The sequence below is a fragment of the Leopardus geoffroyi genome, chromosome D3 (genome assembly GCF_018350155.1).
Source record: "Leopardus geoffroyi isolate Oge1 chromosome D3, O.geoffroyi_Oge1_pat1.0, whole genome shotgun sequence".
In the NCBI taxonomy this organism is placed as follows: Eukaryota; Metazoa; Chordata; class Mammalia; order Carnivora; family Felidae; genus Leopardus; species Leopardus geoffroyi.
This window is the reverse complement of record NC_059339.1, coordinates 18,967,786-18,994,856: the sequence shown is the minus strand read 5'-3', so window position 1 is coordinate 18,994,856 and position 27,071 is coordinate 18,967,786. Positions and strand designations below refer to the sequence as shown.

General features: G+C 44.3%; 2 protein-coding genes across 38 annotated transcripts in view; one reads left to right on the top strand and one right to left on the bottom strand.

Annotated features, from left to right (window-relative positions):
* ANKRD13A (ankyrin repeat domain 13A) overlaps positions 1 to 13,758 on the bottom strand; it is a 32,741-nt gene extending 18,983 nt beyond the window's left edge. Inside the window, exons 1-3 of one of the 2 annotated variants that reach the window (XM_045459748.1) lie at positions 13,354 to 13,758; positions 2,965 to 3,097; positions 2,016 to 2,140 (exon numbers count right to left, since the gene is read on the bottom strand). In XM_045459748.1, coding sequence (XP_045315704.1) covers positions 2,016 to 2,140; positions 2,965 to 3,097; positions 13,354 to 13,449 — 354 coding nt within the window. In that variant the 5' untranslated portion in view covers positions 13,450 to 13,758. The remainder of the gene's footprint in view (positions 1 to 2,015; positions 2,141 to 2,964; positions 3,098 to 13,353) is intronic. The other variant, XM_045459747.1, reaches the window with a different exon arrangement.
* Positions 13,759 to 16,256: 2,498 nt separating this feature from the next.
* The window catches only part of GIT2 (GIT ArfGAP 2), a 52,361-nt gene continuing 41,546 nt past the window's right edge, over positions 16,257 to 27,071 (top strand). For 28 of the 36 annotated variants that reach the window (XR_006707812.1, XM_045459174.1, XM_045459193.1 and 25 more), the window contains exons 1-6: positions 16,286 to 16,481; positions 20,392 to 20,525; positions 22,043 to 22,155; positions 23,021 to 23,126; positions 25,122 to 25,208; positions 25,322 to 25,452. Coding sequence is in view for 35 of the 36 variants with exons in the window: in XM_045459174.1 (XP_045315130.1) it covers positions 16,430 to 16,481; positions 20,392 to 20,525; positions 22,043 to 22,155; positions 23,021 to 23,126; positions 25,122 to 25,208; positions 25,322 to 25,452 (623 nt within the window). In the remaining variant the exon portion in view is untranslated. Of the gene's footprint in view, positions 16,482 to 20,391; positions 20,526 to 22,042; positions 22,156 to 23,020; positions 23,127 to 25,121; positions 25,209 to 25,321; positions 25,453 to 27,071 lie in introns of all 36 variants that reach the window. The other 8 variants (XM_045459181.1, XM_045459161.1, XM_045459183.1 and 5 more) reach the window with 5 other exon arrangements.

The window sequence follows — 27,071 nt, the reverse complement described above, 5'->3', positions numbered from 1 at the left end:
AAAAACAATGCATACAACCATTTCGTATTTCATGGAAGGATTCATGCAGCCCATGAAAAAGGAGTATCTCTAGGAATGCTTTTGCTTGAGTGTCATACAAATATGTCTTTAAAAAAGAGTGCTCACAGCAAAGGAAACAATCAGTAAAACTAAAAGGCAACCAACAGAATGGGAGAAGATATTTGCGAACAACATATCAGACAAAGGGTTAGTATCCAAAATCTATAGAGAACTTATCAAACTCAACACCCAAAAAACAAATAATCCAGTGAAGAAATGGGCAAAAGACATGAATAGACACTTCTCCAAAGAAGACATCCAGAAGGCCCAACAGACACATGAAAAAATGCTCAATGTCACTCATCATCAGGGAAATACAAATCAAAACCATGAGATACCACCTCACACCTGTCAGAATGGCTAACGTTAACAACTCAGGCAACAACAGATGTTGGTGGGGATGCAGAGAAAGAGGATCTCTTTTGCACTGCGAACTGGTGGGAATGCAAACTGGTGCAGCCACTGTGGAAAACAGTGTGGAGGTTCCTCAAAAAACTAAAAATAGAACTACCCTACAACCCAGCAATTGCACTACTATGTATTTATCCAAGGGATACAGGGGTGCTGTTTCAAAGGGGCACGTGCACCCCCATGTTTATAGCAGCACTATCAACAATAGCCAAAGTATGCAAAGAGCCCAAATGTCCATCGATGGATGAATGGATAAAGAAGATGTGGTATATATATACAATGGAGTATTACTCGGCAATCAAAAAGAATGAAATCTTGCCATTTGCAACTACATGGATGGAACAGGAGGGTATTATGCTAAGTGAAATTAGTCAGTCAGAGAAAGACAAAAATCATATGACTTCACTCATATGAGGACTTTAAGAGACAAAACAGGGGAACATAAGGGAAAGGAAACAAAAATAATATAAAAACAGGGAGGGGGACACAACAGAAGAGACTCATAAATATGGAGAACAAACTGAGGGTTCCTGGAGGGGTTGTGGGAAGGGGGATGGGCTAAACGGGTCAGGGGCATTAAGGAATTTACTCCAGAAATCATTGTTGCAGTATATGCTAACTAATTTGGATGTAAATTTTAAAAAAATTAAATTAAAATTAAAAAAAAAAAAAGAGTGCTCAGATAACGGGCAGTGATTGGCTTACTCATTGCAAAACTGTTCCTTTCCTCAACAGAGCTGTTAATTTTTCTCAAGAAATACGTTGACTAAAGCTGTGCAGTGGACTTATCTGGCAAATATCTTTGGAGATATTTTGGGAAGCTCACTCATGTGCTTAAATGGAGAATAAATGACAGGAAGATTGAGGCACAGGTCCTTTCTTGTCTCCTGTTGCCCTGAGAATATTGCACAACTGACTCCTAAGAACGTTGCTGCAGGTAACAAAGACTGTCTGAAAAATGGCAGCCGTCATGCAAAATGGTCGATGAGCCTGGAGGCAAACTGCTATAAAAATGACCCTCGAGTATCACAGAGCCCATAAACCTTAATTCACAGATAACTGTCATTACTGGCCAAAAGCCACTGGGCTGTCAACAAACGAAGCCAACAGATTTGAAGTCAAAAAATGCTAATGGCTGGAGTCAACAGGTGTGGCAAGGAGAAGGTGCACACACACATCGGAGCTCACGGGCCCTGGAAACCCCGGTACAGTAACCAATGCTCATCACAATTTCCTCAAGATGACCTGTGCTCAGAAGGCCACTGTTAAGAAGACAAGCACCCGGACAAATTAGCTGATATATATTTGTCTTAAGCTATCATGTTTAAGTAGCACTTAAAAGGGTAGGTCTAGTGACCCAGAAACGTAATTTGTGAAAGACCTCATACATTTAGTAGAAAAGCAACAATACTATTTGGTATTAAACAGAGCATGTTTATGACTGAAAAACTCTCACGAAGGTACACGTGGATGTCCAATTGTGTCTCCGGCTATGCTGTCAGCAATTGACCCACATCATGGCATCGTCAGATTTTTATGGATACCTCGAGAATCTTCTGGAGCAGCTCAGGCACCCCTTCCAGGGCCATGGATGTGTTGTGGTAGTCCCGGTGCTGCAGAACGGCGCACACCATCTCGGGGTCACCAGTGCTCACAGCCTCGTGTAAAACTGGAAACCAAAATGGTGAAACGTCATCGCCCAGTAGTCTCATGCTCTCTGACAAATTCCTCAGCCAGTCTGAAAAGAATCTACAGATCAAAGACTAACATTTTCTTCAGAGACACAGAGGCTACAGTCCCACCTCACTTTTATGACCGTGGCTGCTTATAGCTAGCTCTTAACAGTGAAAAGAAAATACAGCACTCGTAGCCTCTTGATCAAACCAACTTCGATCCTCCTCCCACACCCCCTTTCTTCCCACTGGTTCTGAAATCCTGCGTGTCTTCAGAGAGCTGAGCTGGCTTTATCTGTGTGATCGCACAACTGTGGTCACGTGGGGATAGGGCAGGTAGGGCTTATGCATCTTCTTGTTCAGCCAACATAAAATCACTCTGACCGACAGTATCATAGATAGCTTGCAGTCAAGTGAAATGCCAGGGTTTCATTGGAAAAGGCTACTTTTAGCCATAATTTCTTTTTGATTTTGCCTATGCTGACAGATTCACTGGAGTTAACATCACATTCCTCAGAGGGAGTCCGGCCTCCATACTTGTGTATGGTACGAGGGTTTGTACTCAGAGCTGCTTTCTGGATAGGAGTCACTCTCTACTGAGGGCTTCTGGCCCAGGACACAATTCTGACCATCGTGCTGCAGGCCAGCCAGCAAGCCTCCAAGGCCCTCATCAACTCACCCCGGTCCCTGGTCCCAAGAGAGAAAGAGTCTTAAGGTAAAGATAACCTGAGGACAATTATTGGGACTGGCCTTTATTCAGTTTGGTTTCAGATGAAAGCAAAACAAAAGCTTTTCAATTTGATTTTAAAAGTATACTTGCCTGTCCATCCCTCACGATTTTCTTTTGTAACATCTGCTTTATGTCGGAGCAAGACTCTAGCAGATTCCAAATGTCCCAGAGAAACAGCAAGGTGCAGTAAGGTTCGGCCTCGTGGATCCAGAGCCTCCACATTCTGTGAAGTAAACACTAGTGTTTACAGGATCGTATACTGTATATTATATCAAAACATGGAAATGTGTTTAAGAGATAAAATTTAGTATAAAAATCGGGGCGCCTGGGTGGCTCGGTCAGTTAAGTGTCCGACTCTTGATTTCAGCTCAGGTCATGATCTCACGGTTCGTGAGTTCAAGTCCCAGGTCAGACTCTGAGCTGGCAGTGCAGAGCCTGCTTGGGATTCTCTCTCCCCCTCTCTCTGCCCCTCTTGCTCAAGCTCTCTCTCAAAATAAATAAATAAGCTTAAAAATTTTTAATTTAGGATAAAAATAGAAAATAGTATTTACACATTAACTACAGAAATATGTAGGAAAATGAATGCTTGCACATGGGCGTGGTTGAAATATTAATTTGGCTATAAATAAAGATGATAACTACTGAGTTCCTTTTTCTATAAAGTTAAATGCCTAATAAATAAACGTTGGCTATAAGCCTCAGATAATGAAACACATCTTTTGCTCTCAACGGCACTCAAAGTAAGACTAAGTAAAGGCTAGGAGCTTTCATGAAATGCAGCCACCCTCTGACACAGAACATGGGGGATTTCTCAAGTATATGTCAGCACTCAGGTCTAGAACAGGAAGTGTAGGACTTCAAGCAAAACTGAAAGTTCAGAAGATAATTTGGGTCAGAATAAAATTACATTCTCTAGCTGGGTCCCACCAAAACGCCACTCTCATTACTCTGAACGGATTTCCAAGCGCCCTAACGTAGCAGCATCCACGGGTCCTGTGACACACATGACCTGCCAGGCGTGTATGTGGACATATTTACAGGTAAATGTGAGAACAAGCACATGCCGTTTTGGTCCATTTCCCCTTGAAGGTTTTCTTCCCTGTGCCAGACACAGCGGTTTGGCTTTCGCTCTTTATGCCTATTCCGGCCCGCCCTCTGCCACCTGCGTTGGGTGGCCAGAGCCAAGTGGCAGTTTCTCTGGCGGGAGCTCAGTCTGAACGCTGAATGCTGCCTTCCAAAGATGACACTGAACGTTCTTCCAAGGACACAGTAAACTGCCATGGGACTTTTGGGATATAAAAGTGCCATCTACTTCTTAGAAGACGTGCTTTCTCTTGATTTGCGATGCCAGTTGCTACGCAGCCTCCACAGATACCCAGAACATGCCACGTACTGGCCATAGGGGAGGAAGGCAAACAGAACGAGGCAACTGCTGTCCACCAGCTACTGAACTTCCCTGCTTTGCTAATTGCATCATGGCCACTCTGCAGTGAAGACAGGAACTGTTATCGAGGAATAACAGCAGTGGCGGAAGGCATTCTGCTGAGTGAACACACGTCCTCCTGGACCAATCCCAGGCCTCAGTGTTCTCTCAAGCACTGGAATACCAACACATCTCCTGGCATGGGGCCCAGGGCACCTCCCAGGATTCCCTGGCTTTTCCCAAGGGTATGGCTTGTCTATCTCACCAAAGACTGAGAATTCCAAAGGGCCAGATCCAAGTCTTATATTTCTTAGCTTCCTCCACCACCCTAGTCTCTACTCTGCAGTAAATCATTGTTTTTAAAAAAGTAATACAGCTAAGACTTTTAACTGAGTTGAAGTTTAGCAGGAAAGAAATAATTAGCAAGTTCATTATTTCCTTACACATCTGTTATACAGACTGTTTTCTCACCGAACAAGTTCAGTCCACAGGAAAGGTGTTGGGTTTAGGACACGGCCTGACAGACAGGAAATGCTTAACAATATTTATCACAGAAATGGGGAAATTCTACCTAATGCAGGTCACACCCCAGAACAAAACTAACATCTCAGACTAAGGATTGACACCCAAGCTCCTGGGCAACCACTAGATATGATGTGTAAAATCAAAGCCAAATACACTAAGTTGTTGGCTCTTTCCTATTTTGAACCACAGGTAAAACCATATGTATGAGATGGACAGCAGCACATTGTGTATTTTGCTAATTGTAGCTCTGAAGGGCCTCATGTAAGGAAAGAAGAATACTATATTATGGTGACTGTTATTAAAAACAGCGGATGACTGTGCCAGGGGCCACCTGGGTGGGCTCAGTCGATGAAGCATCCAACTCTTGATTTCAGGTCAGGTCATGAACCCACGGTTCGTGGGTTCGAGCCTCGTGCCTGGCTCTGCAATGATAGTGTGGAGCCTGCTTGAGATTCTCTCTCTCTCAATCTCTCTCTCTCTCTCTCTCTCTCTCTCTCTCTTTCTCTGCCCCTCCCTGACTCATGCTCTCTTTCTCCTTCAAAATAAATAAACTTTGAACTTTTTTTTTTTTTTAATTTTTTTTTTTCAACGTTTATTTATTTCTGGGACAGAGAGAGACAGAGCATGAACGGGGAAGGGGCAGAGAGAGAGGGAGACACAGAATCGGAAACAGGCTCCAGGCTCTGAGCCATCAGCCCAGAGCCCGACGCGGGGCTCGAACTCACGGGCCGCGAGATCGTGACCTGGCTGAAGTCGGACGCTTAACCGACTGCGCCACCCAGGCGCCCCGAACTTTTTTTTTTTTAAACAGTGGATGATTAAAGTAGAAATTAGCAAAACAGGATAGCAAATCAACACAGAAAAATCAACAAAACCAAAAATTGGTTCTTGGTAAATATCAACAAAACTGACAAACTTTCAGCTAGTTTGACCAAGAAATGAAAGAGAAAAGACTCCAGTTACTGAAAGGAGGAATGAAAGAGGAGATATCACTACCAACTCTACAGAAACACAAAATATTTAAAAGGAATACTATGAACAACTGTATGCCAACTGAGTAACAGAACTTAAATGAAAGGCACATATTCCTAGACAGATACAAACTAGCAAAACTGACTGAAGAAAAAACAGAAAATCTTAACAAACAAGTGACTGAATCAGTAATTTTTAAACTTCCCAGGAAAAAATTTTTAAACTTCCCAGGCCCAGATCACTTCACTGGTGGATTCTACCAAACATTCAAAGAATTAATATCAATTCTTCACAAACTCTTCCAAAAAAATGGAAGATAAAGGAAAACTTCAAACGCATCACAAAAAAAGAAAACCACAGCCCACTACCTCTTACAAACATAGATGCAAAATCCTCAACAATATATTAGCAAAACAAATTTAGCAACACATAAAAAGAGCTGTTCAACACCAGGACCAAGTGAGATTTATCCTGAATGCAAAGGTGGATTAACATCTGATGAGTAGTGTAATATATCATATCAATAGGATAAGATAAAATAAAAAACGCATTATCATCTCAGTAGATGCATGTGAATGTGCTCTGAAATACTAACCTTCAAAGATGATGGTATTAGAAGTGGGGCCTCTGGGAGGTGCTCAGGTCATGAGGGTGGGGCCCTCATGAGTGGAATTAGTGTCTTAGCAAAACAGACCCCAGAGAACTTGCCAGCCTCCCACCCACCATGTGAGGACACAGTGAGAAAGCTACTGCTAGGAACCAGGAAGAGAGCCCTCTCCAGCCACCACACCTAATCTGCTGCACCATTTTCTTGGACTTAGAGCCTCCTGAACTGTAAGAAATTAATTTCCATTGTTTATAAACTATGCCGTCTATGGTATTTTGTTACAGCAGCTCAAACAAGACTAAGCTCTAAACTGATCATAAGCCCAGGGCACCTGGCTGGCTCAGGCAGTTAAGCATCCGACTCTTCAGCTCAGGTCATGATCTCACAGTTCGTGAGCACACAGCCTGCTTGGGATTCTCTTTCTCTCCCTCTCTCTCTGCCTCTCCCCGGCTGGTGCTTGCTTGCTTGCTCTCTCTCCCTCTCTCTCTCTCTCTCTCTCTCAAAATAAATAAATAAACTTAAAAAAAAAATAAATTGAGGGGCGCTTGAGTGGCTCAGTTGGTTAAGTGTCAAACTTCAGCTCAGGTCTTGATCTGGCAGTTCATGAGTTCAAGCCCTACATGGGGCTTTGTGCTGACAGCTCAGAGCCTGGACCCTGCTTCACATTCTGTGTCTCCCTCACTCTCTGCGTCTCCCCAGCTCATGCTCTGTCTCTCTCTCTCTTTCTCAAAAATAAATAAAGATTAAAAAAGTTAAATTAAAAAAAAAATAAGTTGATCATAAACCCAAATGTAAGAGCTAAAACAACAGAACTCTTAGAAGAAAAATAGGAGTACGTCTTTGTGACCTTGAGTTAGGTAAAATCTAATCAGACACAAAACCAAAAGCATAAGAGACCAAAGAAAATACAGACAAACTGCACTTCACCAGAAGTGAACACTTTTGTACCTCACATGATATCATAAAAAAGGTAAAAACAAAAACCAAACAAAAAAACCATTCCACAGAATGGGAAAAAAATAGTTGCAAGTCATTTATCTGATAAGGGGCTAGTATCCAGAATATATGAAGAACCTTAACTTCTCAAGAATACAAAAGACAAATAACCCAATGTTTAAATGAAAATAGAATTGGAATAGACATTTCTTCAAAGAAGATACGCCAGTGCAAAGAAGTGCACGAAAAGAGATTCAGTTTCACTAACCGCTAGGGGAATGTCCATCAAAACTGCAGTTAGGTAGCACTGCACACCCACTAGGATGACTGCAGTCATAAAGACTAGCAAGTGTTGACACGAACGTGGAGCAGCTGGAACCCTCATCCACTGCTGGCGGGAACATCAAATGGGTGCAGCCAATTTGGAAAAACAATTGGCAGTTCCTCAAAATGTCAAATATAGGGGCGGCTGGGTGGCTCAGTTGGTTAATCACCCAATTTCAGCTCAGGTCATGAGCTCGCAGCTCGTGAATTTGAGCCCCGCGTTGGGCTCTGCGCTGACAGCTCCAGACCCTGGAGCCTGCGTCAGACTCTGTGTCCCCTCCATCTCTCTCTGCCCCTCTCCTGATCTCTCTTTCTCTCTCAAAAATAAACAAACGTTAAAAAATTTTTTTACTAAAAAAAAAAAAAAATAACTCAAGTGTGGGTTAAAAGAAAAAAAAAGTCAAACATAGAGTAACCATATGACCCCACAATTCCTCTCGTATTTACCCAAGAAAAAGAAAAACACACTTATATGAAAACTTATACACAAATGTGCATAGCAGCATTATTCATATAGCCAAATAGTGGCAGGGGGGAACAAAAATATCCGTCAGCTGGTAAATGGATAAACAAAATGTGGTACACCCAGACAATGGAATATTATTCGGCCATAGAAAAGAATGAAGTACTGATAAATACCACACGTGGATGAACCTCCAAAACGTGCTACATGAAAGAAGCCAGACACAAAAGGCCACATACTGTATGATTCCATTTGTAGGAAGCATCCAGAATAGGCAATCTATAGAGGCGGCAAGTAGATTCGAGGTCGCCTGGGGCTGAAGAAGTTGAGGGGAAATCGGGAGTGATTCAGGGAGATGGGGTTTCTTTTTGGGGTAATGAAGATGTTCTGGAATGTGATAGTGGTGATGGTGACACAACTCAGTTAATATACTAAAAACCACTGAATGATACACTTTAATGGGTGAATTATATCTCAACAAAGATGTTTAAACAAAAACCTACATAAAAAAAAAATCCTACGTATGTATGTGCTTTATGTAATACGTACAACTAACCTATTATCTATATACTGTTTAACGAATTGCTTAATTTCGGTTGGACTTCAGTTTGCTCCCTTGTAAACTGGGAACAATAAAAAACACCTACCTTACAGAGTTCTCACAAGAGTTAAGGCACAATACTTAACCCCGTAGAAGCACTAAGAATTAGCTCTTATTATCATACACCCACATATGGAGTTTCATATAAGCTGAAACTTTCTCCCTAACAGAGATCTGTTCAAATTTCATTACAGTTAACATAAGGGTCTCCAACCAACGACATTAGCTCGGTGGGCGAGAGCTTTTGGAATTAAACTGGAATTCACATTGGAAGCTGATCACTTTGGTTTTTCCTTTAGCTTTCTTCAATCATGAACTGTACCAAATTAAAAATGCTCACCTCTTTAAATGATAACAGTTCCCCCAAAGAGGAACAGGAATGAGAGTTCTGCACATCTCCTTCCTATGTGCTAATTTAAGCCCACTAACTTTGCTTGCTCCAAGCCTTGTTTACATCCTGCCGCCCTCCGGAGGCAGGAAGAGGCCAAGCTTTGAGTGTAGGCTGCAGAGCCAGATGACAGGCCCGCTTCCAGGCCCTGACCGGCCTCAGGTGAATTTCTCAAACCTTCTGGGCCTCCCCACCGCACCTAGCACCTAGCACCTCGCATGAAGCAAGTGCTTCATAAACTTTCACTGTGACCTCTTGCAGGGCCTCCGGGAAGAGGCTGCTAACTGGCCTTCCATTCTCTCAAGAGTCAATCACCCTCATTCTTGTGCATCTCAGACTGCCCTGGTCCTCTGCGGCTGTGGCCCACACTGACTCCCCCACCCCAAATCAGGCAGGAAATGGTATCCATGGGTGTAGTTTCCTCCGGTGAGCCTGAGCCCCCAGGGCCACGGGAGAGCACCCGAGAGCAGGCTAGCTCTTCATCTTGGATGCCTGGCTCCTGGCAGGATGCCAGCCAACAGGCGCCAACCTGAATGTGAACCCAGTGCCCGACTTGGCCTGCCGTAGACTGGGGCGAGAACCCCGGGGTGGCTCCCTGTTCAGCTCTGAGTACTGCTGCTGCCTAGAACATCCTCTTCCTCTTGCCCTGATGGTGGTGGGCTTTCACCTGCTGGCTTCCTAACTGGGGGCTGGCCCTCGAGTTGGGCCTCATCTGCCACCCTCCACCCTACTGGGTCCTGGGTACCCCCCCCCCCGCCCCACCACACATATAAAGTACATTGCTGACCTTTACATATGTCCCTGTTAAGTGTTCGCTCATTCTCCCAGCATCTGTAAGAAGGCCAGAGATGTTTAACAGACCTCTCTACCTAAATGACAAACATCATAACCATGACACAAATCATCTCCACTGCACAACTTCAAGGCCCCACTGAATATTAAAGACCAGAGAGCTGATGCGTTAAGAGGCACTTAATAAAGTGCTTCTGCTGAGCCAACATGGAAAGCCTAAAACTACTGCAGAGTTGGCAAAGTCCACACTCCAGCTTGCAGCAAGACCTCGGGGTGGGGGCTGACTCACACACACTCACAAACGTGCCTGTCCTCTTCCTCTGGATGAACTTGATTCTCTCTGTGCTGCTGCTCTTAGAACAAAACACAATTCTTACAGCCACCCGTGTGCCTGCTTCAAGTCTCACTCGTGGGATGGAAGGAATGAAGGACCGGCCAGCAGAGGCTTTCTGGCAAACGAAACACCAAGTGAAACAGCTGCTTGTACTGCTGGGCGACAGGAACTTTTTGTTTTTAATTATGCACCCAGTATAGGTTCCTTGCAGAAAAACTGGAGCATACAGAAAAGAAACAGAATCACAGCAGCAATGATGACACAGGAGGTTACTCCCATTTACTATGTGGCCGCACTCTCCGATCTGTTCTCTGCCTTATTGTCCAGAACTGTGAAATGGAGGTACTTTTATGGAAAGAAGTAGAATGCAAGGGTTAAGAATACAGCACTAGGGCAGAGTCCAGCTTTCTGAGTCCACACCCTGGTGCAGCCACTGGCTAAGCATGCAACTGAGCCTCTCCACTTCATCTGGTCTCCTTATCTGTAAAATGGGGATTGTGATAGCATTCACTCCAGGGGATTCGGTGTGAGAATCAAATCTAAAAGTGCATATAAAGCACTTTGCCACAGTGCCTGGCAAAAGAGTAGCCTTGCAGTGCTACTCTCCCTGTTTTTACAGATGAAACAATCCAGCAAGGGTGAATAACTAGCCCAGGCTCACAACGTAATCAGCATTTAACAGAACTGCCTTTAAGTCACAGAAGTAGGAAGCTGTTGCATCGTCAAGAGATCTTGACAAATAAGAAAGCAACGAAGTATCTCCTGTCACATATTTTAATGATGGCCACGTTCAACTTCTTAACCCTGAACCGGTTACATAATTTGCAGGGCCTAGCAGAAAATGAACACGCAAGGCTCCTTTTCCAAAAAAAAAATAATGAGGAATTTCATGACAGTGACAGCAGAGCATTAAACCAAGCACAGGCCCTTGCTGACCACAGGTAACACACACACCCTTGAAGCCAGCCAGCCCCATCTCGACCCCTTCAGTGGCCAAGTTTCAGGACTGAGATTAGATGATGTGGTCATGACAGTCAAGCTTTCAGGGGGAAGATGTTTTTTATGAATACACTTAACTACCTCTTATCCAGAGGAAACTGGTATACTGGGAAATGGTCTACAGTGATAACCGGTAACAGAGGCAAAACCAAATAATTAGCAAGAATGAGTATTGTTCCTTTGACTCCCTTGACAGTACAAGTTCACTCCAGGAAAATCTGCTGCAAAATTATAATTCTCTCATCACGAATGTGCTTAACATTTCTCAAGGGAAGAAGCACAGAGAACTTTCAATGGACATTTTTTTTTTTTTTACACAGCTTACAGAATGAGGAGATAATTATGCCACATTTTTTTAACTGTTTATTTATTTTTGAGAGAGAGAGACACACAGAGCATGAGCAGGGGAAGGGCACAGAGCGAGGGAGACGCAGAATCCAAAGCAGGCTCCAAGCTCTGAGCAGCCAGCACAGAGCCCAATGCAGGGCTCGAGCTCATGAACCTGAGCGGAAGTCAGACGCTCAACCAACTGAGCCACCCGGGCGCCCCTGCCACATTTTAGACTATAACCGAGACTGTGTTCTTATCAAACAAGTTTTTCTATAGAGAAAAACTGCACGGCACTCAAACTCTTTTCTTCATCTCCAATGAATAGGAAGCCTGCTGTTTTCAGGAATCAGTGTTGAAAAAGTATGTGGTTTAATGATGATGATGAAATTTGCTAGCAAAAGGGAGCTTAGTTCTAGGACTTTCTTTGTACTTTATCTCACTATTTCACAAGAAACGGGGTAGCCCCAATACTGAGGAAGTGCAGATACAAAACACAGCAGGATTGCCTGGGTCATTTTTCAACTGTCCAAGGTGAGACACTTTCAGCTGAGAGCAAAGTGATGGAGGATTCCCTCTGGGCCACGTCCAGTAACAGAAAGGGAATTAAATCACCAGGTATACCAGGACACCTAATGGTGAGTCATTTACTCTGGGGGCATGATCTAATTAAGACCAATGACTCTTCCAATAAAAGTTTATTCTGTCTGGACAGAGGGTTTAAATGAAAAAAGAGCAACTTTTGACTTCCAGTGGGTGCTCAACAGATTTTTTAAGCAACACACTGGATAAAATGAAGTCAACAAGAGTTACACCAAAGTACAAATCCTTACCCTAACTGCTAAGTACGTGAGCTTGTAACTTGACTGCACCAATAACTCCCAGAATTGTTGAGGTGCCTTTAACATCCGGGTTCCTCAAGCAAAACACTACTGACATTTTGGGCCAGATAATTCTGTTGCGGGGAGCTGTCCTGTGCAGCTAGGACGGTGGGCAGCGCCCTTGATCCCTACCTCTAAGATCCCAGTAGCTCCCATTCCCTACTTGTAACACAAAAGTGTCTCCATGCATTACCATTGGGAGTCAGGAGGTGCGTGTTCAAATCACCTCCAATTGAGAACCACTGCTTTAAAGAGAAGGCAATAAATAAAAGACGAGGAACCAAAGCACTTTAGGACCAGAAGGGATTTTAAGAACCCTGTGCACCAGAGATTCTCAGACTCTGGTGTGTATCATCAGCCTCCCTGGGCCAGCGAGGGAACGTGCCTTGCCCAAGGTCACAGGGCGAGTTAGAACCTGGACTCCAAACCCCAACCAAGCCCTTTCATACAAAAAGGGTTGGGAGGAGGGGGGTGGGGGAGAGCGGTGCGTGCTGCTCTCACCTCTTTGGGAGAGGCAGTGGAGCCTAATTTGTTAAGACCGTGCACTCTGGAGCCAGTCGGCCGGAGTTAAAATCTCGACTTGGTATTTATTAGGTGGGCGACCTTACGCAAGGCACAGAAGTTCTGAGAGCCTCAGTTTCCTTCTATGGCAAATGTAATAAAGGTACCTACCTCCTAGGACTGTTGGAAAGGCAGTATAGATGGTTTATAAAGCCCTCGGCACAGGGCCTGGCACACAGTAAGCACTCCGATACACGTCCTACTATTACTGTCCCACGGCTGCAGAGGTGAAGAAGGGGTCTGCGGGGCCCCGAAGGCAGGGGGCTAGAGATGGGCTCAGGGGCTCGAAGCGACCCCAGACTCCCCCCACCCCTCACCGTGGGCGGACCCCCGCCCCGCCCCTCACCTGGCCTCGCAGCTCCTTCTCCAGCTGCCGGTAGTCGTTGTTCCAGACCAGGAGGTGCAAGGGGAAGTGGCCGCTGTTGTCGCGGGTCGAGGACATGGCGAGAAGGCCGCAGCCGGGCCCTCACCGCCCGCTTGACAAGCCTCAGCCTCGGCGGGGTCTCCGGTGCCCGCCCGGCGGCCGGCGAGAGAGAGAGAGAAAACGCAGCAAGCGAGCGGCACGGTACGCGGCGGGGCGGCCTACGGGCCGGGTGCGGGGCGCGCGGGAGGTCGGGGGTCGCGGGCCGGGTCGGGGACGGGGGTCGACCGCGCCCACCCCGCGCCCCGCCGCGCTCCCGCCCGCGCTGACAGCTCCCGAACCGACTTCTGCGGGCCGAACTGCCCCAAACTGGGAAGTGCGCGGGGCGAACCACCGCACACCGAGGCGGGGGGAGGCGAGGCCAGCCACCCGGCCCTTGGTCGGCCCGATCCCCCCTACCCCCAGCTGCGCACCGCGAAACACAGTGCAATCCCAAAACAGAGAGGAAACTCTCTTCCTTAGCCCATGATCTCGACGTGGAAAACTCGGCCTACCCGTCACCAGCCCCTTTCCCCCTGCTCCAGCAAGCTCACATGGTTCGGCCCACAACTGGGCCTCTTCCATCGGCTCTGAGTTCAGGGGGTGACAGCGGAGGCCTGGACCAAACCATTCCAGTAACTGACTCCCTTGCAGCCTTTTTGGAACTGGGCAGTGCATGCATGATTGGCCAGAAGCCATTTTGGAAGTGGGCAACACCAAATTTAAAGGAAGAATTCTAAACTCTGGAGAAGTGGCGTTAAAGATTTGCATAACAAGTAGACAGTTCTTTCTCAGGGTTTCTCAACATCTGCACGTTTTAAAGTGAGCAATTTTCTTTCTGTGGGGGTTGTCCCGTGCTTTGTAGGATGCCTTTCTATCCACGAGATGCCACTAGCACTCCTGCCCCAAATGTCTCCAGACACTGCCAAATGACCCCTGGAAGAGAACCATCATTCCCAGTTGAGAACCACTGTTCTCATCTGAACTCCGAACTGGGTGAAGATTCAAAGTTACCTATGGCAGTGGTTTATTCCACATATGAGGCTCATCAATTTTTGAAGCTAGCCAGTTGAATTTTGGATTATGGCAGAAAAGGCCATACTTGGGTAGATACTACCCAAACGTGACCACAGCTTGCAAATATTAAGTTCATTCTTTGGATTTCAACCTAAGGCACTATAGCTCTTTGATTCAATGAAGAGCCAAGTCAACTTGACAGCTACTCACCAGCGTAAGCTATTTGCACAGTTGTCTACAACTAGACCACACAGCTGGGCAAAGTTATTTAATGCATCCTGAAAGCATACCCTCCACCTCCCCTGCTTGTGCACATCCAGTTTTTCAGATGCCTGCAACAGCAGCTGTTCAAGAAGCCTGGCCTAATCCATTGTCCACACGTGTTGAGTCCAGAAGATTTGTGAGTCTGTGAACCAAAACAGGATGCAGGAGCATCAGGATGGCACCCAGAGGCTCTCACTCTGGAATGTGTGGGAATTATGCAGCTATTCCTACACCACACATTTATCAAAATAGAGAGGTGGCTGGGGGCGCCAGTGTGGCTCAGTTGGTTAAGGGTTTGACTCCATGTAGGCTCAAGTCGTGATCTCACAGTCATGAGATCAAGCCCCACCAACAGGCTGCTCGGGATTCTCTCTCTTCCCTCTTCCTCACACTCTCTTTCTCTCAAAATAAATAAACATTGAAAACAAAAACAAAAACAAAAACGGAGAGATGGACCAAAACCAGGGCTTCTTTGATCTCTTCCAAGACTTCCTATCTTTTCAGATGCTTTGTGCAATTTAATCTTTAATCTTTCTGTTCATCGTTCCATGTTTATTAAACGTCTCTCCTATTCATAAGTTGAAAAACTCCACAGAATATCTAAAGTCAAAACAGTGCCTGGCCCTTAAAAGGCATCCAGGATTTGCGGAATGGAGATCACGGTTGCATTTACATACAAGATATACAATAAATATTCATTAGCATAGGGTCACATCTCTTCTCTCATGCCGATTAATCTCCCCTCACTGTGTTCATTTCACACCATCCCATAAATCATTGTAGGTTATTATTCTTCTCAAAAACAAAAAAATTGAGATTAGAAAAGAATAGTAATACCAAATATCAATAATTGTGGGAGCTACTATTATTGAGTGCTTACTATGAGGCAGGCACACCACATTTTTCTGTTAAGTGGTTCCATTTGTCTTTAGTCGCACAATAAATATTTAGCTCTGCAGGCCATATATGAGTTTCATGGAATATTCTTCATCCACCTCATCTTCTCCTTTTTTTTCTTTACAACGCTTTAAAAATGTAAGAATCATTCTTATGTGGCATAACATGCAAAAAAAACAAAACAAAACAAAACAACCGGTGCAATCAGCTCCATTTTGCAGATGAGACTAAAATTGCATTCAAAGACACATCTGACGTTCCTTATTTTACATATTTTATTGTAGATCTACCACAACATAATATAAGCTCCATAAAGACAGGAAATTTTGTCTTCTTTGCTCAATTTTTTCTCCAGCGCTGGGAACAGTGTGTGGAACATAGATGCTCCATAAGTATTTATTGACCAAAAGAATGAATAAGTGAGTGAACTTGACCAGTTATATTAAGTGACTTAACTATTGATTGCCTCAGGAAGGCTGTGGCTGCAGAGCTCTGGCCACTAGATTTTGCTGTTTCCCTTGGTATTAATCAGTGCGGGGACAAAGAATCTCCTCCAGAAAGGGAAACCCAAATTGAAGAAAACTTGTAAGCAGGGCAGAAGATGCTGCCCTCACTCAAGATGGCGACAAGGCAGCGTGCCCCTTCCTGTCACGTGATCTGCCCGTCAACGAAGGGCCCCTCCCCGCGCGTGCGTGCTGCGCCGCGGCTGCGAGGCGCTGAGGGGAGAGGCGCCGCCGCCAGCGCCGCCGCCGCCGCCGCGGGGACCCGTTAGAGCGGAAGCGCTGCCGCCGCCGCCTTCGCTGTCCCCGGGACCCTGATTCCCGGCAGGTGGGAGGCGGGAGCCATGTCGAAGCGGCTTCGGAGCAGCGAGGTGTGCGCGGACTGTAGCGGGCCGGGTGAGTCGCACCGGCCAGGCCCGCTCTGCTCAGCTCTACTCAGAGGGACCCCTGCCCCGGGGCCGCCCCCTCGGGTCGGGCGGGTCCCGGCGGCCGAACCCCACACTTGGGGTCGCGGGGAGGAAGAGGCGGGGAGGCCTCGGAACGGGACCCGTCCCGGGCCTGTCAGAGCCGGGCGGGAAAGGGGGCCGCCGCCCTCCCGTCCCTCCCTCCCCTCTCATCCCCACTCATCCCCTCTCGTCTCCTCTGTCCCAGGCCGGGCGGGGAGGTTGCGGGGTCGGGGCCGCTTCCCCAACAGGAAGGGGCTTGGGCAATCCACAGGAAGGCCAATTACAGAAGTAAAATGCGAGCGTTCTCCCGGCTGCGGCCCCCAGAGGCTGCAGGTGTTCCCTCCCTCCCCTCACAGCCCCCCCCCCCCGGACCCCCGCCCTGCGAGGGGGCCCTGCCCAGGGTGGGCGCACTCGTCGCTTCCGTCCACCGATACTCTCCAGGGGACTCGCGTAGATGATTTCCCTGCTCCTAACATCCCGGTTCCCACTCCACCTCCACCGGGGAGAATCTCCAGGACTTCGGGGTCTTGGAAACACATCCAGCACTTGGGAGGCAGTGCGTGTCTTGAGTTTTGGGATCTGGACGGCCTGGGTTCAAACTAGGTTTGCCTGTGGGTGACCTTGGGCTGGTGATTTCATTTGGCCCGGCCTTAATTTCCTTATTTTTCCGATGGAGATAATTGGGAGAACCACATTCAGTGGTAAGAGTCAATGAATATTCTTAGGATTATCTCATCAAAGTTTGTTTCTTTTTTGTATTGTGGTGTTTGGTACAGAATCTTTGCAGTCTCTTAAAGCTAGAGTTGAGTTTCTAAATCTTACATTAATTACAACCTACAAAACAAACAAAATCACTGGCAAATAGACACACTTGGGGGCATTCGGGCAGGATAGGCATATGGGTGCGTTGAAAGGCCAAAACCATTCTTCCCTGTGTAATTTTCAGATTTAGAGTTCAGATCCCTCTTAGCAATTGGAACTGAATTGACAGGTCTCTATGCTATTTTCTGTGCTTGGATTTTGAGTGCTTTGAAATTTGAAGTCATTCAAAGGTAAGATGGCTTTCTTTGGTATGTTAGTGTCCAATTAACAACCATAACGTAATCATTGCACAGCAGTGTTTTTGCAACTGCTCTGAACTTCATCTTGTCATGTGGAAGTGGAGACTGATTTTAAATAGTACTGTGATAACTCAAACCTTATGTGGTTATTTCATGGCCTGTGTAGTGCAAGTGGGGTTACCAGTTTCCTTTGAAGATGGGGAGGAGGGTGGAGAGCTGAAAAAGAGGACCTCAAGTTAGTGTGGGTTATACAGACTCCATCGTATTCTCTAAAAAAGTTATTTGTTCCACTTCCTTATTTTCTTGTTTGCAGTTGAACTTTCTGTGATGTGTTTGATTCACATGAGTCTAGATTCAGACTTCCTCTTGGAACGTGTGTTCTTGACTCCCCACTAGTTGGTAGGGGACAAAGGAAAGCAGAGTTCTCCATTGCCATGCTTATGACTGTCTTGCCCTTGTGCAGCATTTTGTGCGTATTTCAGAACCTTTTCTCTTCCATTGTATCGTTTTAGTTGTCTCAAATGCCTAATCTACAGAGACTTGAGTCATTTCCTTCCTGTTTTGAATATAATTAGGCTACCTTGAAATGTTGTGTGAACTTGAGCAGCTAGGAATTTGTGCTGCCTTTTCTACAGAGCCCTAGTCAAAGAGTCCCCTCTTTCTCTTAGGGGTCCCTTTAAAAATTCTGATGACTGCGAAGCCCTTCTCTCTGGAAAATGCACATTTAGTCACTCTTTCACACAGAATTCATGTTATAATTCCTTCATGGGGTCCCAGACATTTCTGAAGCTCATTTGTGTTGTTCTTGGAGTCCTGGTCAGGAAGCCCCAGCACAGAACATTTAGGTAAACTGGGAAGGTTCTACCCAACGTCATAAGAACTCGATTTTGATTTTACTCTATTGTGAACATCCTAACATTTTTTTCCATGGGATTCTGATCCATGATGTTGAAGTGATGGAGAACCTTGCTTACTGGGTGTTAAATCCTTGTTGTCTTGTTCCTGTTTAGTTTTCTCCAAGAACACTGTGAATCCTCTGAATGATGTTTGAAAACCAAAGCTAGGTTTCAAACTAGTCTCCCCCCACCATAGTAGTAGCATGAGTACTGTACTACAAAAAGAAGGGTTCTTATGGATCTTTGTAGGTATCTTTCACTTTGATATTTTCAATTTTTGTTTTTCAGGATTCTGTAGTCGTACTGACAGAGTTCTACTTCATTGAATGATTTTGTTTCTGTTTTATTTCATGGCAAACACTTGACCATGATCACATCTTAGCAAATATTTTACTCTTTTTTTTTTTTTTTTTAGTGAATCTAGTTCATTTTAAATAGCTCCTCCTCTGCACCCACCTACCCAGAAACCCCACTTGAGTCTTTTCGCTATAGTTGTGTTCGTCTGACACATTTGATGTTTTAAGTATTGACAAAACCTTTTTCCAGTTGTCATGAATTTCAGTGGCCTCTTGAAAATATCTGAACGCTACCTAGAAAATAATTTAGAAAAGTTAGAACTGTTGATATTACTAAGTACTTACTATATACAAGGCACTTTACCCTTTCTGGCCACCCTCGCCTGAGGTATGCTATTATTCCCATTTGATCCATGGTGAGGATGCTCAAAGAAATTACTTGCCTGAGATCATTGTGCAGGAAGTGGCAGAGTTGGGGTTCCAACCCGGACTGCTTGTCTGCAGAACCACCGTCTCAACCACCACACCCTCTGACTCCCAGGATTTGTCTCTGATTGAAATCATAACTTTTCATTGTACGGTCGGAAAGGGTTTGAATAAACTGTTAAACATGGTAAAGATGGTGTACATGCATTTCAGAGATTTTTGTGGACATTGAAGAATTCTTAAATATAATTCTTAGATCAGGCAGCTTGAGTGGCACCTATTGTCACCCCATTGTGAGTCTGACGACATGGAGAAAGTCTGTTTTTATCTGGGGTTTCTAAGTATGTGTTCAGTTTACTTGCCCGGTGTGGATTATTCTTACTGCCTACCAAGTGCGAATTATTCCTGTCTCAGAGGATGTCTGCTGAAGTTCCGTGGGATTTCGTGGGAAAAAAGTATTGTACCCGCACCAAAAATATTACTCGTTTTTATTTTACATCTTTGCCTCTGTGAAGCTGCTGCCATTACAGCTTCTGTTCCTTCAGATCAATTGTAAGGTGGGGAGGGGGAGGGGGGGACTCGGCCGTTTATTTGAAATGAGTAATGGATGTCATAGAACATTTCCTAACAAAGGCCAGGTTCCTCAGTCTGTCCTTTGAGCCACATAGCCAAGCAGTTCTGTTGTCCTGTTTCTTGCAGCTTTCTGCTAAGCATGGAGCCGTGTGGAGGTATGGCAGTAGATAAGTAGATTTGCTTCAGATAATGCTTCAGATAATGTGGATTATTCACTGACATGATTACGTTCTCTTGCCCTTTGTGGAGATGGGTTTGAGATGATTCATGCGTACCCTCTCAGTTTGCTTGTCTTATGTGCCATGAAGGAGCGAGCATCTGAGATGGTAGATCCCATCAGGGCTACAGACTGTGGCCCTGGACCGGAAAGGAGACAGCTGCTTATTTAGGGCTTCAACTCGTGTTTAGTCTCATTTCACGTTGTGCCGAGTCAAGCCAACATAGGTGGCACCATCAGACAGGCTCACCAGCTTGGTATGTCCACCAGCATTCTAGAGCAGCAGAAAGGTCTAGTTTTTCTGAAAGACCAAACCTCGGTCACCTGGGCCCGTCTGGCAGCATAGCGGCCCCCGGTGTCCCCGCCACTGAGATGTCATTCTTCCTTCCAGACCCTTCCTGGGCATCAGTAAACCGGGGGACTTTTATCTGTGACGAGTGCTGCAGCGTCCACCGGAGCCTGGGGCGCCACGTCTCCCAAGTAAGGCACCTGAAGCACGCGCCGTGGCCTCCCACGCTGCTGCAGGTAAAGAGTAAGGACTCACCCAGCATGTAATTGGAGCTTTCGGGGCTCTTGCTTTTAGCAACTAACATTTCTTCCACTGTCCTTCTTAAATCTTAACAGCAGTGTTTGAATCATAACTGAATAGAGGTGCCGTGCCTATCAGTGCTGTGTGTGAGAACTGAATTCGTTGTTTACGATTGTTTTTTTCCCCCTCTCCTAACAAATAAATCTGGCCCCAAAAGCTCAATTATAGATAGATAAATAATTGTTAAAGTTTTTTTGGTAATGTTTCACTGCTGACTTTCTAGACTGTCACCAGAAATTGTTGTTAAATGGCCCATCTTTTCCCTATGCTATGATAAATGTTTCTGAAGGCTGCAGTCTCAGAAACTTTTTATTACGTTTCCTGCTTTGTTGGAAGCATGGACTGAGATTCCTCAGAAATTTCCGAAACATGTGATTTAAGCTTTCTTGAAGTTTTTCTTAACCAGTTAGAGACCAAATTAAGTTAACATGTGTCAGTTGAATGCCCAACACCCTGCTAAGTGTTAAGTGAGCTCTTTGTTTTATTTGGGGTTGAATGTCATGTCACCTGTACTTCTATTTTGGGGTACACATTCTTCAAGTTCCATTGGAACTCAGAATTAAGCATGTGTTTTGCCTTCATTTGTCTTGAGTACATATTTTACTAGATCTGTGGCAGCTGTACAACGTGTCCCTTAAACTTACCCATATAAACCAAGGAGCCAAAACCAGTGGGTTTGGGTCTCTGATGTGATGGTATCTGCACCAATACAAAGCACAGATGGGGCTGTGTCAGGAGCATGCTTTGAAATGAAATTGGAAGTATGGTTTATTAATAACTTACGCTGAGAAGTTTCTAACACCTCCATCTCATGTGAAAGTAGGTGTTTACTGCTCTCAGGTCTTTGTTTACAGATTTCATTATAGGGCCTGAAGAAAGTCCAGAGATGAGTAGTTTAAAATGCCAGGCTTGACCCTAAAAGATCAATTCTGAAAGTATGGCACATGAACCACCAGTGGTACTCAAGACAGATGTAGGTAATACTCAAGTATGTATTTTAATGGTTGCATTATTTTAATGTGTATAAGAGAACTTTAACTAGCACATCAAGCCATAATTGCTAGTACAAGTTTTAAAAAATGAGTGGATTTAAAGAAAAATATTAGGCGGATAGTCTAGACAGTATGTGAGTTGTTAGGAATCTTGAAAATAGTATTTGGATGATCAGGCTTGGGAAATACTGCACTAAAATGCCAAAGTACTCTTCCTCCATAATCTATAAAAACAATTTAATCAAACCCTCTAAGGTCTTTAGCTGTCCTCCTGGTCAAACCTGAATCCTGCATGCAGGTTCATTGTTCTCATTCTAGAATCAGAAAGCAGTGATTTGTGGGATATCCCCATCATGCTAGTATTTGTAATGGGGCTTGGTTTTCCCAGTTCAGTTACTACAATTCCCAGGGAATATTTGTGGAAAGAAATTAAAATATGATTTTACACTCTTTGGTTTTAGATGGTTGAAACCTTGTATAATAATGGTGCTAATTCTATATGGGAGCATTCATTGCTGGACCCTGCCTCTGTTATGAGCGGAAGACGTAAAGCTAATCCACAGGATAAAGTACAGTGAGTGGAATGTTTAATACTTTTATTTCTTTGTAACACACGGGGCCCACTTAAAGGTGCACAGCTACTTTTGACCAGCTTTCACAGGGCAGCACAGGAGGTGGGTACACCTCAGTTGTGCATTGAGCCTTTTGCTTTTAGAAATGCAGAAGACCGGGCACAGGACCATCTCTTCTGCATGGTTGCATAGCACAAGTCAGTGGCTTCTCCAGTTCGAGACAAAGGCTCAGAGGCTGTTCATGTAATCAGATTTACGCTTAGGTGCTCAAACAAGAGGCAGTCAGACCAGAAATCTCGGTTCTGGGCTCCAGTCTGCCTGATGGTTCACCTATAGGATGGGATGAAACGCCCCTTCCTTGCAAGGCCACTAGGTCAATTACTAAAATTATAAAGAGGGGCCCCTGGGTGGCTCAGTCAGTTAAATGTCCCACTCTTGATCTTGGCTTAGGTCACGATCTCACGATTCATGAGTTTGAGTCCCACATTGGGCTCTGCACACTGTCAGTGCAGACGGAGACTGCTTAGGATTCTTTCTCTCCCTGTCTCTGCCCCTCCCCCTCTTGTGCACTCTCTCTCATTCTCTCAGAATACGTAAATAAACTTAAAAAAAGTTTTAAAAAAGAGAATTACAAAGAGAGGAGAGGTGCTATAAAAAGCAAGTCCTCTGCAGTCCTGGCCATGAGAATGACTAATCGATGTTTTGAGACTGCACGTCTTAAACTCCTGCTGGAATTTATTTCTCTATTGTTCATTTTCTTCTCGAGTGGGAGATACGGGTCACTTCCTCTTCTTTTTACAACCTGAAGAATGGGGAATGTTGCATCTGCATTGCAAGTGAGCTGTTTTCCTTTTTGTTTTCGAACAGTCCTAATAAAGCAGAATTCATCAGAGCCAAGTATCAGATGTTGGCGTTTGTGCATCGCTTGCCTTGCCGGGATGACGACAGTGTGACTGCCAAAGACCTTAGCAAGGTGGGCCACACCTTTTAAAATCTCTACTGTTGCTGGATGAAACAGTGTATTGTTTTGCTTGAAAAAAAATTTAAAGAGGAAGAAGGGAAAAACAACACAAAAACTCCTTTCTGTATTCTAAATAATTAATAACAGCCTTTTTTGGAATTGGTTTCATCTTTAATCTTAATTGAAATGGCAGCCATTCATCTTAGTGGAGGTACAAGGGCAAAGAGAAAAAATAAGTATGTATCTAGAAAACAATTTGTGTTTTTCAGATACAGTTTTAAAGTTGTATTTCTAGGAGCGCCTGGGTGGCTCAGTTGGTCAAGCATCTGGGACTCTTGACTTTGGCTCAGGCCACGGATTTCATGGTTCATGGGTTTGAGCCCCACGCTGTCGGTGTGGAGCCTGCTTGGATTTTCTCTCTCTGTCCCTCCCCTGCTCATACTCTCTCTTTCTCAAAATAAATAAATAAAACTTAAAAAAATATTTTTTAATAAAACAATACAATTATATTTCTATAAGTTTTTTGATTAACTTTGAAATAGGAACCATCCTTGAGTTGTTTCTAGAAGGGACTAGAAAGCTTGAGGGACTTCTTTAGGCATCTGGGTTGTATACTGAGTAGGGTCTTCAGGAAGCAGGATGACTCAAAGCTGTAGTGCTCAGGATTCTTTATTATACTTGCAAAACGAGTAGACGGCTTTCTTTATGTGGGCCTTTGCATGTTTTTGAGAGATGCCCTGAGAAATATGTATCTTTATTTTCAAAGCATTGCCTTTAGGAAATGTTCACGCAGAGCATGGGCACTCACAAGTCAGATTTTTTAAAGTTTGCATAGAAGTACATGTAATTGGGGGGCGCCTGTGTGGCTCAGTCGGTTGAGCGTCTGACTTCGTCTCAGGTCATGATCTTGCGGCTTGTGAGTTCGAGCCCCGCATTGGGCTCTGTGCTGACAGCTCAGAGCCTGGAGCCTGCCTCAGATTCTGTGTCTCCCTCTCTCTCTGCCCCTCCCTGGCTCATGCTCTGTCCCTCTCTCTCAAAAATAAATAAACATTCCAAAAAAAAGAAGTACATGTAATTGTTTCTGTTAATTAATAAGGCTTGGCATGGGTTTTTTTTACCAATTTAAAATTATTAAATAAGTTAATTTTAAAAATAAGGCATGGATATAGTTGCTGCAGTTGGTTTCTGCATTCTTAGATTAAGAGATACGGCATTTTGGACAATTCTAGGTTGGACTTGAAGGAAAGCAGCTCATCTTCTGCATGTGTAAAAGCTTTTCTGCAGTGGTACGGAATTTGGTATACACAGGCCTATTTCAATAGACCCTGAAAGACTTGGTTAAAGTATTGTATACAGCGCCAAGAGTGGTGTTGTGGAGAGGGTGTGCTATAAGGCAGAATCCTGTAGTTTATGCGGTGTGGGATATGCAGTATATGGAGCGGGCCAATATCAACAGTGGATGATAACAACGGTTATAAAAACAACAGCAGCTGTATTCTTTGAGCATTTCCTGTGTACCAGGCTCCATGCAAAGCACTTTGTTATATCATTGACTCCTTACAGTAACCCTGTGAATAATAGGTGGCATCGTTATCACCATTTTAGAGATGAGAAAACGAAGGCTCAGATTGCTTAAAGAACTTGCGCAAGGTCACACAACTTGAAGGGTGTATGGTTTGAAATTTTGGTCTTTGAAACTTCAGAACCATGTTCAACCCCCTTCTCATACTGCCTGTCACTCCAGGTCTGGCTGTGCCCCCTAGACAGATCATGTATCTGGGCCTGTCGGCTTTCCCAGCCCTTGTTTCCTTCTCAGTAAAGTGCACCTGGCCCCACCTGAGAGCCCAGAGGTGGTTGTGACCAGCAAGGGAGAGACTGCTTCATCCATCTTACTGAGCTAAATGAAGATTGTTACTCACGTAATTTATGTTAAAATGATCTGCCAGTTGCTCTAGTACACCGTTCTTTACGCTTTTAATAAACATTTTTTTGGTTTGTGTTTTTCAGCAACTCCATTCAAGCGTGAGAACAGGGAATCTCGAAACCTGTTTGAGGCTGTTATCTTTAGGAGCACAAGCCAACTTCTTTCACCCTGTGAGAAAAGCATGAATTGATTCAGATATTAAATTGAAACTAAGTGGGTTGTGTTTGTGTAGCCTTTAGTTTTATTTAATTTGCTTGTTTGCCTACTTTTTATTAACACTCAGGAAAAAGGAAACACCCCACTCCATGTTGCCTCCAAAGCAGGGCAGATTTTACAGGCGGAATTATTGGCAGTATATGGAGCAGACCCGGGCACACAGGATTCTAGTGGAAAAACTCCTGTTGATTATGCAAGGTAAGAGACCTAGATTCTGGTCGCTCCCTTGGTTAGGGATTATTTATATTGGGTATGATTCATTGTTAGGTGGCTAAATTGCATATGGTTAACATTTAACCCCTTGAAGTTAAGGATTTGCGTCCTATTATTTTGCAGATACAAACGAGCGCAGAGGCTGGCAAAGTCACAGAGGGTAGAGCCATTAACCAGTTAGCTTTCAGTCTTTCACGTGACTTAAAATGCAATGGTATTTGAGCCAAATCAAGTATCAAGAATTGCAGACCCCACCCCTCAGTTTTTTAACATGTTTAGTCATTGCTTGAACTTAAGAACAGATCTGTACGGATAAATCTATGATTAAACAAGTACAGGGTAAAATGTTAATTGTAGGTTTTAGGTAGCCGACATATGAGTGCTTGCTATAAAATTCTTCTTGGTTTAAAAACTTTGACTGTGAAATGCTGGAAGAATAAACAAATCCATAAGTTAGTCTTGAATATCCTTTAAATGATAGAAGGTGGCTTATCTTTCTTCTTCTTGCAAATTAACTTTATTAACTGCAAAGCACTGTACTCTTTTCTGCAGAGGATAAAATGGGTGAGATGACAAAACTGTGCCTTCCCAGAATTTATTATCTCATAGAGGAGATGATTCAGAAATGCATGAAAGAGTTAAATGAAGCAAGATAACATGGAATTCATTGCCAGAATGGACAACTCATCTTAAAAGGCATATATAGGGTTTTTTCATTGTGGCCTAAATCATTAAGAAATTTCTTTAGTTGGACTTTGAAAAATGGGTTGGATTTGGGGGTGTGAAAGAGAAGCTAAGTAAGACATTCCAGGTGAAAAAGAAAGGCCTGAATCAAGTTCAGGAGGGAGGGATGGATAGGGCATATTCAGCACAGCAAAGTGCTTCACTGGATAGAGCAGGGTGAGCTGAGATACTGAGGAATATACTATTTCATCAGATCTGAGACTCCGCCGATTGTACGGGTCATAATTATCTCATATACCACTAAAAAATGAGAAAAAACACGGACAATTTAATGATGGATGGGGGCACCTGAGTCGCTCAGTTGGTAAACATCTGACTCTTGAGTTTGGCTCAGGTCACAGTCTTGCAGTTTGTGGGTTAGAGTCCTGCATTGGGCTCTGTGCTGATAGCGTGGAGCCTGCTTGGGATTCTCTCTCTGCTCCTCCCCTGCTCTTTCTCTTAAAATAAATAAATAAACTTAAAAAAAATAATGATGGATGTGCCATCAATTGTCACATACTTCCTGATTTCACAGCTGTTTAAAAAAATGAGGAAAAGAAGATGCGTATCTCAGAAATCAAACGTGTAGTATGTTGGAGGAATATTCTGTAGTGTCTTGAATGGTGGGAAGAGAAACTGACAGAAACTAGGCTTTATCTTTTAAGAGGAAGTGAGCCCTAGGTACATGGTACTATCACTTACATTGGAATTTCCTCATGTGTACCTTGCATATATAACAGTCTCTCAATGTAATAACTTATTTATGTGCCGTGTTACCAGAAGGATTTCAAACAGTTTAAATACTTATTTCATAAGTGACGAAAGGCAAACCTAATGTTTTCTGTTATGGAAATTGAAGTTAAGGATGTAAAATAGTTACA